Here is a 10,816-nt window from a genome sequence, read left to right as displayed (position 1 = left end):
CAGTAGTACGCTCGCAGTCTATTCTTAAGCACGACAATAAATTTGCTCAACTACGATTAGCATTTCTCAAAAGGGAACTCTTTTGCTGAAAAGGGGCCAGAAATTTCAGAAGAACAGAAGTTTAAATACAAAGAATGCATTCACATGCCATTGTTTTGAATATAAAATAGTAACGCCTGCCACACAGGCTAAAGATATGCACACCTTTCTTCGCTTCTTTAATACTTTCACGCACATTTTCGGTACCCCCTTGCTTCAAAAATTTGCAGCTGTTTAAAAAAAAAATGCCAGTCACTGGGAGCAGTGACTGGTAAACCAGCACTCACTTTCGCACTGAAACTCCTTAGTTTTAAAATAGATCTCACACGGTTTTTTAGAATGATACCTTGTGACTGATATTATGCAGCAGTATAGGTTTTACGGTCTCTCGAAGAGACGGCAGTCGTCTCAGCAGTTGGGGTTCCTACCGGGAAGATAAAATAACACCGAAACATTGTTTACCCTATAGTCTATTTTATAAGTTATGCATAGATATATAGTTTGTTGGTGGTTGCGTGGAAAACAGAGTGCGGATAATTTTTTCGCAAAGGACACCCACGAAGGTCTACGGCAATCTTAAAGTAAATTTAGGTATACCTTGTCGGTTGCCATATACATATTATGGCACGCCCTTTTCCACTCCATTGTACTCGGTGGAGTATCGTCCTGTGTGTAATCCTTCCTGGCCATGTGGTATAACCACTGCCTGCAAGCCGTAACACGCTCCATCCATCGGGTTTGCTTCCTCCCAACATTCTCCGTGTTGTGTCTAGAGGCAAGGCGACCAACTTGTTCATCCGACAACGACGACGACGAATATACATTCACCCACACCTTATCTAGTACCTTCTTCAATTTTTCATCCTGTGCAGCCACCTAAAGTCAGAGTGTAATGTGAGACTATTATTAAGGTGGATATTCCGGTTTTTTTCTTAATCATTTGTTTGCTCAACGATTTTTTCTACATTCTTTTGTTGTACTGTGCATAGAAATCTTACGAAATTGCTAAAATCAAACACCATTTCAAAAATTCAATTTTTGCGATGCGTTTAGTATGTGCCACAAGCAGAAATAACAATGCAAGAACGAAAACAAAACGACTTTAAAAACTCAGTATTCTCAGAGAAAGGCTACTTGCTCTCACCCTCGACACCGCGGCAAAATGAGTGCGCATGCTCCCCTTCGAACACATTTGATTCATTTGATTCGAGCGTTTGAGCTCTTTGTTTCTGAGTTTATTCGGCGGTGAAGGAAAAGTTCTATTGGACCTTTTGATGATTAAGATCTCACGCTCAACATGGACTCAACAGAAAAACTAAACAGTAGTTCCGAGTTGTTTCCAACGAGAAAGTCAAAAGAGGTAAGCTTATTTTAGGCATGAAATATATTTATTTGTTTATGTCGTTTCCATGGAAGTTATCTTTGCCAAACCATGTTTGCTCGTGTTTCGGTCACACCGTTGAAGACATAAAAGTTGTTTAATTTTAAACTGATAACATTTTTCGTTTACTGTTTTTCGCCTGAGGGCAATTCCTCTAAAAACGCGGAGGGTTTTGACACAACAGAAGTTTTAACCTCTGACATGTGATACGAGAGCCATGGATTTTTCTGTGACCTGGTTCTCCACAGCAAGAGCAATGGTTTGTATGGTAGATGGTGATGCTCTTTCCTTTCCAGCTCTGTGTTGCTTTGCAGAACACACTAGGTTGTGGTATGATTAAATTTAATTGATCTCTAGATTTCTGTTGATTTCATTGTCCCAGTCATCTGACCTGAAGAAATCTTGTGGAAAGTGTTGATATCTGGCTGGCTGTCATTTTGACTGTCATTACTTTCAAGATGTGAGCAACTGTTTTTACCTACATTGTTAGACAAAACCTCTTATTAAGGGAGTCAGTTAAGTTGTTTAGTTTTGTTATAAAGGGATCTTTACAAATAGAGCACAGATTTCCATGTTTTTTTTCAAGTGACATCTGTGCATGAAAATGACCAAGATTTAATATTATTATTGTTTTACTTTGATCAGTTTCCTGTTGCTTCTTAAACATGTCATTTATTCTTATTCCAGTGTTTAAGTCTAAAACTCTTCCTGGTGTGTGTGTGCTGATCTGGTCAAACCATGCATGGCAAGCAACATTCCGGATTGTTTTCAGAGATTGTGATGAGGATTTCAGCATTGAATATTTTATTGGTTTTGTGATGAAAAAAGCCAGGGTTGTTATTTATCTCTCATTTTTTCCTGCATGAGATCCTGCATGATGACAACAGTATTACTGCAAATTAAACATCACAGATGTGAGCATGTCAGTGATTAATACAAGATGGTTTACAAACAGCTCTTCAAAATTGTCTGGGAAAGGGACGATAATTATTTACTTGCCACACCTTCTAAGTCAATGTTTGAACAAGCAAATATAATTTGGTTTTTTAATTCAAGTAAACTGTCTTACTTTCATTAATACAGCTGTATGTTATTCTAGTCTTTCTCTTGCTGAGCATGGGTTTGGATATAAACTTCTGAGAATGCTCCTACTTGTAATAGTCTTCATAATGAATATACAGTACTTACAACAATAAAATTAGAGAGATATTTGAGTTACTGTATATTGTGTTTTGTGGTAACACATACCATAGTAGTTGTTGTGGTTGTTGTTGTTGAAAAGGAATCAGATAGAGTCATTGTGGATCCAGACAGAGCCATTGTGGGTCTATCATTGGGTAGTGAAACTGGATCAGTTGTGCACAATAAAATGTTAAGAGTATGAAGCAGAATGCCTTTTGTCTTGCTGGATGTGTGATTACATTCCTCTCTCAGTATCTTTACACACAGTGCAAAATTTAGACTGGATTTTTGCTGGTGCAATGCATGCAAAAGTGAAATCAGTATTTTCCAAACACATGCAGGTGAATGGTTTCATTATCATGATTCTCATGTCTCCCCACCCTCATCCCAGCAAGGCTCTACAAGGTGATCGACAAAGCTGGTGAAAACAAATACAGTTACCAGCCAGCTGCAGGAAAAATACTGGAAAAATATTTTCAACGATGGACCACTACCAAACTCCAAGTAAAAGGGAAACATCAAGTAGCATTGGAGTCAAATTTATACTTAGTTTCAAAACTTTTTTGGGATCCTCTCTTAAAATTAAGACTTATTTTCTTTATTTTATTGCCTCGCTCTTGTAAAAGTAACTAGTGTTGTAAAATATGAGAATGGAGGGCAGGGAAGTGACTTATCCAAGTTGCCAAATGAGTGGGATGCAGGCATGAAAAGAACTTAAGCTTATTTCTCAATTTCAAATGATTCCAGTGAAACAAACAGACGATTTCCTCATTGTACAGGAGCAACATAAGTCATCTTCGCAGAAGGAATTATCATTCTGCCCTCGCAAAGATGTTTACCCGGCGTTTTCCTTTTCAGTGCACAGTTTTCCCCCTCAGAGGTTTACCAACGCAGAGACCATCGCGACTAATAACATTACGAACTTCGTCCTTTTGCTCTAGCGCTCGAATGCAAGGTAAAATTCTCCTGGTTTGAACTACAGTTTTTTGGTTTGAAAAGACACACGGAAGATTAGTCTTTCAGGAAGCTCTCTTCAAAATTTAAACCTTATCAAAGTAGTGTTGTCCTTATCATCGCAAAATGAAAACAAACACAGAGAATTTAAATTGCCGCCATTTTGCCGCGCTGTTGTTTCTATTGCAAATTTAATTGGTACCAGTCCCTCGCGCGTGGAAACGATTCGCGCGTGGCTCAAGCCTGCGCACTCATTTTGCCGCGGTGTCCTCACCCTCTTTACCGCGGCATGGCGATGAAGGCCCCGGACCAATTCTAATTTTGCTCCCCTGATTAGGTTTTTATCCTCTGCTAGGTCTGCCTTCGTAAATTTCCTCTTCTCTCTTTCCTTCTAACTTTCTGTCAAGCCATTTTGTTGGGCATTCCCTGCAAAGTTGCTACCTTCAGATGAAACAGGCCTATGATATCCAAAAGGACAAATTAGCAAGTTATTGTCAGTTCTTTAAGATCTGGGTTTTTTGCTCCCCTATTGGATCTTAATGTAGAAAGTTGAATGGCGTCCAGTGGTTTACTTCGAAAGTTGTCACAATCGAATAGAGCTACTTAGTTATACTTCAACCAAAATAAGTTAATAAAGCCTATAGAGTAACACCTTGTGCATGTCATTTTTACTTTGCATCTCGTTTAAATCGGAAAGTTGAAAGAATTCAAGAAAGTTTCAAGTCACTTGAAAAGCAGCATTACAGACTTCGCTAACTTGCAGTTCCTTTAGCTTTCGCATAGTTTGACGCATGCCAGTATGTCTTTTAACTGCGCGAGGAAATAAACTTGAGACATCATGTAGTACACTGACATCACTTGCATGTGAGGCGTTTAGCGAAAACACAATTACTTGAACAATTTAAAAATTTCCTTAAGGTATTCGTAAGTTTGCATTTTCCTAAATTTAGTAAAGACCACCATTATTGCAGAAATGAACATTTGCTTAGTGTGTATGATACCCACTTCAAGAGAGAAGTTCGAGAGGAGAACCGACCGCAAGGATTCTACAGGTCTCCGGCAGTGCATAGGTACATTTCACTGACCCCTAGTCCATGAACTACCTCGATGGATCAGGTACCTAAAATGTACTACCTTAATAAATCAAGGAACTAAAGCTGGAATTATTAAAGAAACGAATCAACGTTAAATTAAAAGATCTCAAATTATGACCTCTGGTTAAACGATTAAAAATTTCAACCTATACAAAACGGGAGTCCACATCGAACCCTTATAAATGTTGTACCCTCTCGCATGACCCGTGGCTGTGAACTTAGTCTCTTCGTTGCATGCAGCATAGTTAATCTATTAACTATGCATGCAGCAATCCCCACCGAGACCGATACTTGAGAGCATTAAAATAAGACTAAATCGGACTTTGCTACTTATCCCGTGACATTTAAGAAAATAATCCGACCTCTGGATTGTGTAGGAATAAATTCCGAGATTTTGAACAGTTTTTATCATTAATTCGTTTGGGGTCGTTTTCATTCGTTGCATAAAGTACAGTCATTTCTTACAATATGAGATGGAACTGGAATTAACACATGGGTAGTCGTATTCAGTGACACTCCAACTCCCGCTCGTCGAATTAGGTACAAATATTGAAGATGACAATATACAAATTGAACAGTAAACCGATGGATTCATGCTTGTTTTTTACCCAATCTAGCATAACAGCCACGGATCTTGCTTTTCAACTACACGTTTAAAGACAGAAACCAAGGGATTTTCTCACCCTTTGAACCGGAAATACACACTGATGGTTTAAAAATGCACACTTATGGTTTAACTTGTCCTGGGTTGTGTTTTCACTAGGACAAGTTTGACTGGTTTAAGTCGGAAAAGTCCACAAGTACAGTGAAAACAGCTCGTCCTAAGTTTAGCGAATTAAAAATGCAAGCTGTTTTCACAAGAAAAAACAAGCGATTATCTCGCCTTTATGACCGGAAATTCCTGCAAAGTTGCACCACCTTGCCAGATGTGTCCTGGTAAATGCCGCAGCCATCTGTCACTACGGGCGGTGTGATTGGCTGCCAAATCGTGAGCTGGCAAATATTTTCCAGACGCTCGCGCTCACCGCGTTTCACTTTGCAAACAGTGCTTTTGAAATGGCAGACAAATTCACTCTTAATACTTTTCCATTCCGATTTAATTCTTCCGGCCTCATGAGATCCCTCAGTTCCTCGGCCAGGACCTTACTTACTTCACGGTGGCGGCATGCAGAACCCCCAGCACTCGCTTTTGAGCACAAATGCTCTAGGCTACAATTTAAGCCAGCCACATCTCTCCGCAGCACGTCATCTTCAGCATCGTAACCTGCATCTTCCACAAGCACCCACGAAGCAGCGAGATCAGTCCGACCAAAGGATCTGTTCAAAGTGCCCATTTTTTCAAAGTTGCACGCTTTTGTAATTTGAATCTTCTGAGGAAACGGCTAAAATTTCACAGTGAAACAGATATCAAGGTTAACTAGTACATGTCGGTCTGTAAACAAACACCTAGAAAGAATCTTCAGCTAGAAAAGAAGACCAGTGAAAACACAACCCTGGTAAATACTGCAGTCAGTGGCATTGCGAGCTGTGACAGATGTCTGTCAAATAATCTGGAAATGTGTTTCTTTTTCCAGACGCTCACCTCGTGGTCCATTAGTGTGCACAAGTTTTTAAAAGATGGCAAACGAGCCAAACACTCCTCTCAATTTCTTTCCCTTTACAATTTTGCGACACCTTTCTCGGTGTTTTCCAATTTGAATCTTTCGAGTTAGCAGCCAAATTCCAGGTTACATTTTCTCAGTGAAAGTGTATGTCACATTATTAGACTAGTGGTGTCGGTCAGTAAACAAACGGCTCAAAAGAATGTTCAGCTAGTATACCGCCACAGTGAAAAATTATAAACTGGAAGTGCTCAGTACAACTGAATTTAGTGGGGAAGTCCGTTTTGGTCGTCCATGGACGAACGGGTCACTGAAATATGCCCACCCGCTACCAACAAAGACAAAAATAGAGAAGAAACACTCTAACAAGCGAGCTGGCGCGATGGTAAAAGTCTTCATGTGCGTTGTATTGTGAACTGAGAACATCAGAATTCGTGACATCAAAACAAGCAAACAGAATCCAGACATTTCGCCCCACTGACAAATAGCCTCGGACAGGTAGCCCCCTGATTATGGTGCTTGTCGATTAGCCACCAACGTAAAACCCACGAAGCAATCCTGGGAATTTAAAGCTACACTATCAACATGCTGGACGATCGATCGTGCTGGTTGATTTTCCGTGAGTACGTTCAGAGAGATCATTGCCGGTTTACAACTAGTACTTTTGTTGATAGTTAGCTTTGATTCCTTCGTGAGTTTTACGTTGAGGGCTAATTGTCCAGCATCATAATCTGTGAACTGTCCGGGGCTAATTGTCCGTGGGGCGAATTGTCTGACATTCAAACAAGCAGCTTTCAAAAATCAAACCCGCTACTTTAAAATGAAAATAAGTCGAACACTTCCAAAAGTAGGTGTCATTCGTAGCAGGTAGACCCAAAGTTCTCTGCGAATTTTGATAGGATTATCCGCGCAGGAGGATTATTCCAGCGCCAGCGCGAAACGAAACCCTTCACATATATACTGAAAGCTGAAAACGTTTCGCTTATGCTTGCATCACCTTTCATTTTCACTTGTGATATACCGCTTGTGCTTGCACTTGTACCTGTGATTGTACCTGCACTTGTTCTTGCGTCGCTAGTGAAAACCGTGCGTAAATGTGGCCTAAATCGTGAAGCAAATGTTTGGTTAACGGTACAAAGTAACGGTGAAATTGTCGTCAAGTTTTGTCACTTTGAAGGAGGGAAATCATGTTTACTTAGATGACAGTTGTCTTCCAATCATGGCATGAGTTAAGATCTATCATTTTCGACACTTTTGGGGCTTGTGTTTTTTTTCTGTTTTTGTTCGAAATAATTTTCTTCTAGGTACACGTTGGCCACAAAATGTTTTATCAAAATTTCAAATTCAGAGGGCCCATTCTGTTTATAATAAAACCGCCTGCAAAATTAGCCACTCACAGCTGGGAGATATAATTGGTATTTCAAAAAAAGACATGGCGAACTGCCTTCCAAATGAGTGGCTTTAAAAGTCTTGATTGTGATATTGCTATACTTACACATAACGCAAATTTAGCTATGAAGTCAAGGGAACAAAGACAACGCCCTCAAAAACCCAAATGCTGGTTCACTCCTAAATGAAAAGAACCGGAAATTAATGAAGGTGCTAGACAGAGTCTCACGTTCAAAAAAATCTCGGGTCGGAAATAGCTGAGTTTCGTATTCCCGGTCGTACTGGGGCGAGTGCATTCAAGCGAGGCTAATGCGGGTAAAAATTCGGAGAAAGCAATCAAAACAATATGGTGAATCACAGTTGTCGTGCTTTTAATTGCTCAAATAGCACTTACAAAAAGAAACATGTTGAAAAACATCCAGAGCTAGAAAATATTGAGTTTTTTCCTTTTCCCCCAGACAACAAAAGCAAGTATTATGTCGCAGGAATGACCGAACGAGAGCGGCGTATGCGGTGGATTGCAGCTTGTCGCCTGGATAGTCCCAATGTAACAAGGCACACCAGGATATGTTCGGCTCATTTTAAAGGTGGGCTTGGCCCCACAAAATCGAATCCTGTGCCCACGATATTTGACTTTCCCAAACATCTCCAGCCTAAAATTCACAAAAGTCGTACCAACCCTGATGAGCGGAAACATCGAAATGCAAAACCAGAGTTGAAGAAGGAAATAAATATGGAGCAGTCTGCCTCTTCGAAACAAGATGTTAGGGTGGAAGGAATGGATCTCAGCTCAGACAAAAATAATTGTACCTTTGAAGGAAACAGGAACCCTGATTGTCAACCGGTATATGTAGATGCTGAGGTGCAAACTGATTTAACAACTTCTGACATACAATTCATGGACGAGTGCAAAGCAAGGCTAGAGAACAAGACTCAGCTGAAGAGAGATCTTTTTATTGAGGATGTCTTTAAGGACGATCGGTCCGTCAGATTTTACACTGGAATTCCCTTGTTGACTTGCCTACTTATGGTGTTTAACTTTTTGCAGCCATTTGCTGAAAAAATGAAATATTGGGATGGCAAGAAAAAAACTGCGAGAGAAGCTTATCAGGTTGGTCAATATTTCTTTCATAACGGAGATCAAACAAATCCCAAGGTACCATTCATAAAGAATTCATTTATCAAATTGTTTTTCTATTATATATTTTCTTTTTTTTCTTATACTATAGATTTCCATAATACTTTAATTTTTAGAAGGGCAACTTGTGCAGAAATCAAAAAAAATATTTAAACTTATATCATTTTAATGTAATCCACTTTCTTTTTTTGTAGGAAGAAAAAGACCGAAAGAAGCCAGGGCCAAAACGACAAGTGCCGTTGTTTGCTGAGTTTATTTTAGTTATGGTGAGGCTTAGACTGGGCCTGTTGGTAGGTCACCTGGCTGACATTTATTCACTTTCTAAAGGATCGGTATCTAAAATCTTCACAACCTGGATAAACATGCTCTACCATGTCTTCAAGGACATTCTGATTGCTTGGCCTACAATGCAACAAGTTAGGAGGCATCTACCAAAGAGTTTTGAAAAGTTTCCTCGAACAAGAGTAATTATAGACTGCACAGAAATAAAAATTCAAAAACCCACTGGCCCATCTGCACAAAAAGTTACCTGGAGCAATTATAAAAGCTCAAACACCTTTAGGGCTTCTAGTCGGAATTTCTCCCACTGGTGCTTTCACATTTGTCTCAAAACTGTGGTCAGGAGGTGTTTCAGAGAGACACATCACAATGAAATCAGGTCTCACAGACAAATTGGAACCTAATGATGATTGTATGGCAGACAGGTGTTTTAACATAAGAGATTTGGTCACAAACAAAAGGGCCACTTCGAATATCCCTCCTTTCTCCAAAGGAAAGCAGCTTTCCACAAAAGCATGTACGAAAACGTGACATATTGCAGCTGTGAGGATACATGTTGAGAGGGCTATTCAAAGGTTGAAAGGTTTCAAGATCCTTCAGGGTGTTCTGCCGATCTCCCTGGCTTCAGTGGCTGATCAAACTGTTACAGTGTGTGCTGCCCTCTGCAACTTAATGAAACCCTTAGTGAAATAATGTCACACTTAAGTGCTTATTCAGTCACATACACTGTCCTTATGGAATAAAAAAATAGCATTTTGACATTTGCTGATATTTTTTTTTAGCATGAGCAGAACTGTTTCTGGTACCGCATGTGCACTTTAACTGCTAATCAGCTTATGCCAAACAAATTAATGTGCCATTGTACAGTTGAACATAGTTACAAAACCCTGAACCACTACAGTTTTGTTCGGGGTAAACCAAATTTAACTCTGGGAAATACTATCTCAGGGAGCATTACTTCTTCATAGAACCCAGTTAGTTTTAGAAGGATTGGTTTCCAGATGTTTTCTTCATATGCTACATGCTGCATGAAGAACTCCTTATTTGTGCCATATGCCATAAAGTAACCCCATTTGTATGTGGTAGAAAACATCTGATGACATAATTGGTAGAAATATTTATGATTCTTGTTGAGAATTAAACTGGATTCATTTTCTGTGCATATTGATTGCTTAACAAGCACGTCTTTAAGGGTTTGTCCTGGCTTAACACACCTGGGTCACTCTGGGTGGGTAAATAAATGATTCTGTCTGGAGATGCTCCAAGATAACCATGGGACTTGCTGATGAAAAACCCACACTCCTCCAAGGATACACCACTGAAACCTTTCTTGCTCATCTCTGAAATGAAAACTTGTGCAATTTCTTCTTCTTTTTCTACGCCCTCTCTCATAGCAGTTGTCTGTGGTATGTCTGAGTAGCCCATTACTTCTTTTAAAGCCTTAGTTGGGGAAGTAGTTGGTTTGAGACTGGCAACTCTTTTGCATTTTGAGGCAGAAATGCGCCCCTTCTTAAAGTGATACCAATCTGCACATTTACTTTGTAATCTGTTTTTTTTTTCAACAATAACTATTTCATCATCTGAAAAACTAATTTTTCTTTTAACAGCTACACAAGCATCCTTGATTTGTTGCAAAGTGGCTCCTTCAGGTAATGGTGAGAGATTTTCAATGCTGTATGGCTCATGTTGGGGTGTCTGTGTATCAGAATGAACATCTAGATTCTCTTGATCTTCAACTGCCTCCTCCAATTGTGGCTCA

The 10,816-nt window shown here is 39.6% G+C and overlaps 1 protein-coding gene across 1 annotated transcript; it reads left to right on the top strand.

Moving 5' to 3' along the window:
- Positions 1-7,986: 7,986 nt before the first annotated feature.
- LOC138031521 (uncharacterized) lies at positions 7,987-10,191 on the top strand. The gene is made up of 3 exons (XM_068879205.1): positions 7,987-8,751; positions 8,973-9,068; positions 10,144-10,191. The coding sequence occupies exons 1-3, from the start codon at positions 7,987-7,989 to the stop codon at positions 10,189-10,191; spliced, it is 909 nt and encodes a 302-aa protein (XP_068735306.1).
- The last annotated feature ends 625 nt before the right edge of the window (positions 10,192-10,816 follow it).

This window comes from Montipora capricornis, chromosome 14, assembly GCF_036669925.1.
Source record: "Montipora capricornis isolate CH-2021 chromosome 14, ASM3666992v2, whole genome shotgun sequence".
Classification (NCBI taxonomy): domain Eukaryota; kingdom Metazoa; phylum Cnidaria; class Anthozoa; order Scleractinia; family Acroporidae; genus Montipora; species Montipora capricornis.
This window is presented reverse-complemented; position numbering and strand designations above follow the sequence as displayed.

Coding starts and splice junctions, on each gene's coding strand:
- LOC138031521 (XM_068879205.1), top strand. CDS start 7,987: ATGGTGAATCACAGTTGTCGTGCTTTTAATTGCTCAAATAGCACTTAC. Junction 8,752..8,972: donor CTGCGAGAGAAGCTTATCAG/GTTGGTCAATAT, acceptor CTTTTTTTGTAG/GAAGAAAAAGACCGAAAGAA. Junction 9,069..10,143: donor GGCTTAGACTGGGCCTGTTG/GTAGGTCACCTG, acceptor TGTATGTGGTAG/AAAACATCTGATGACATAAT.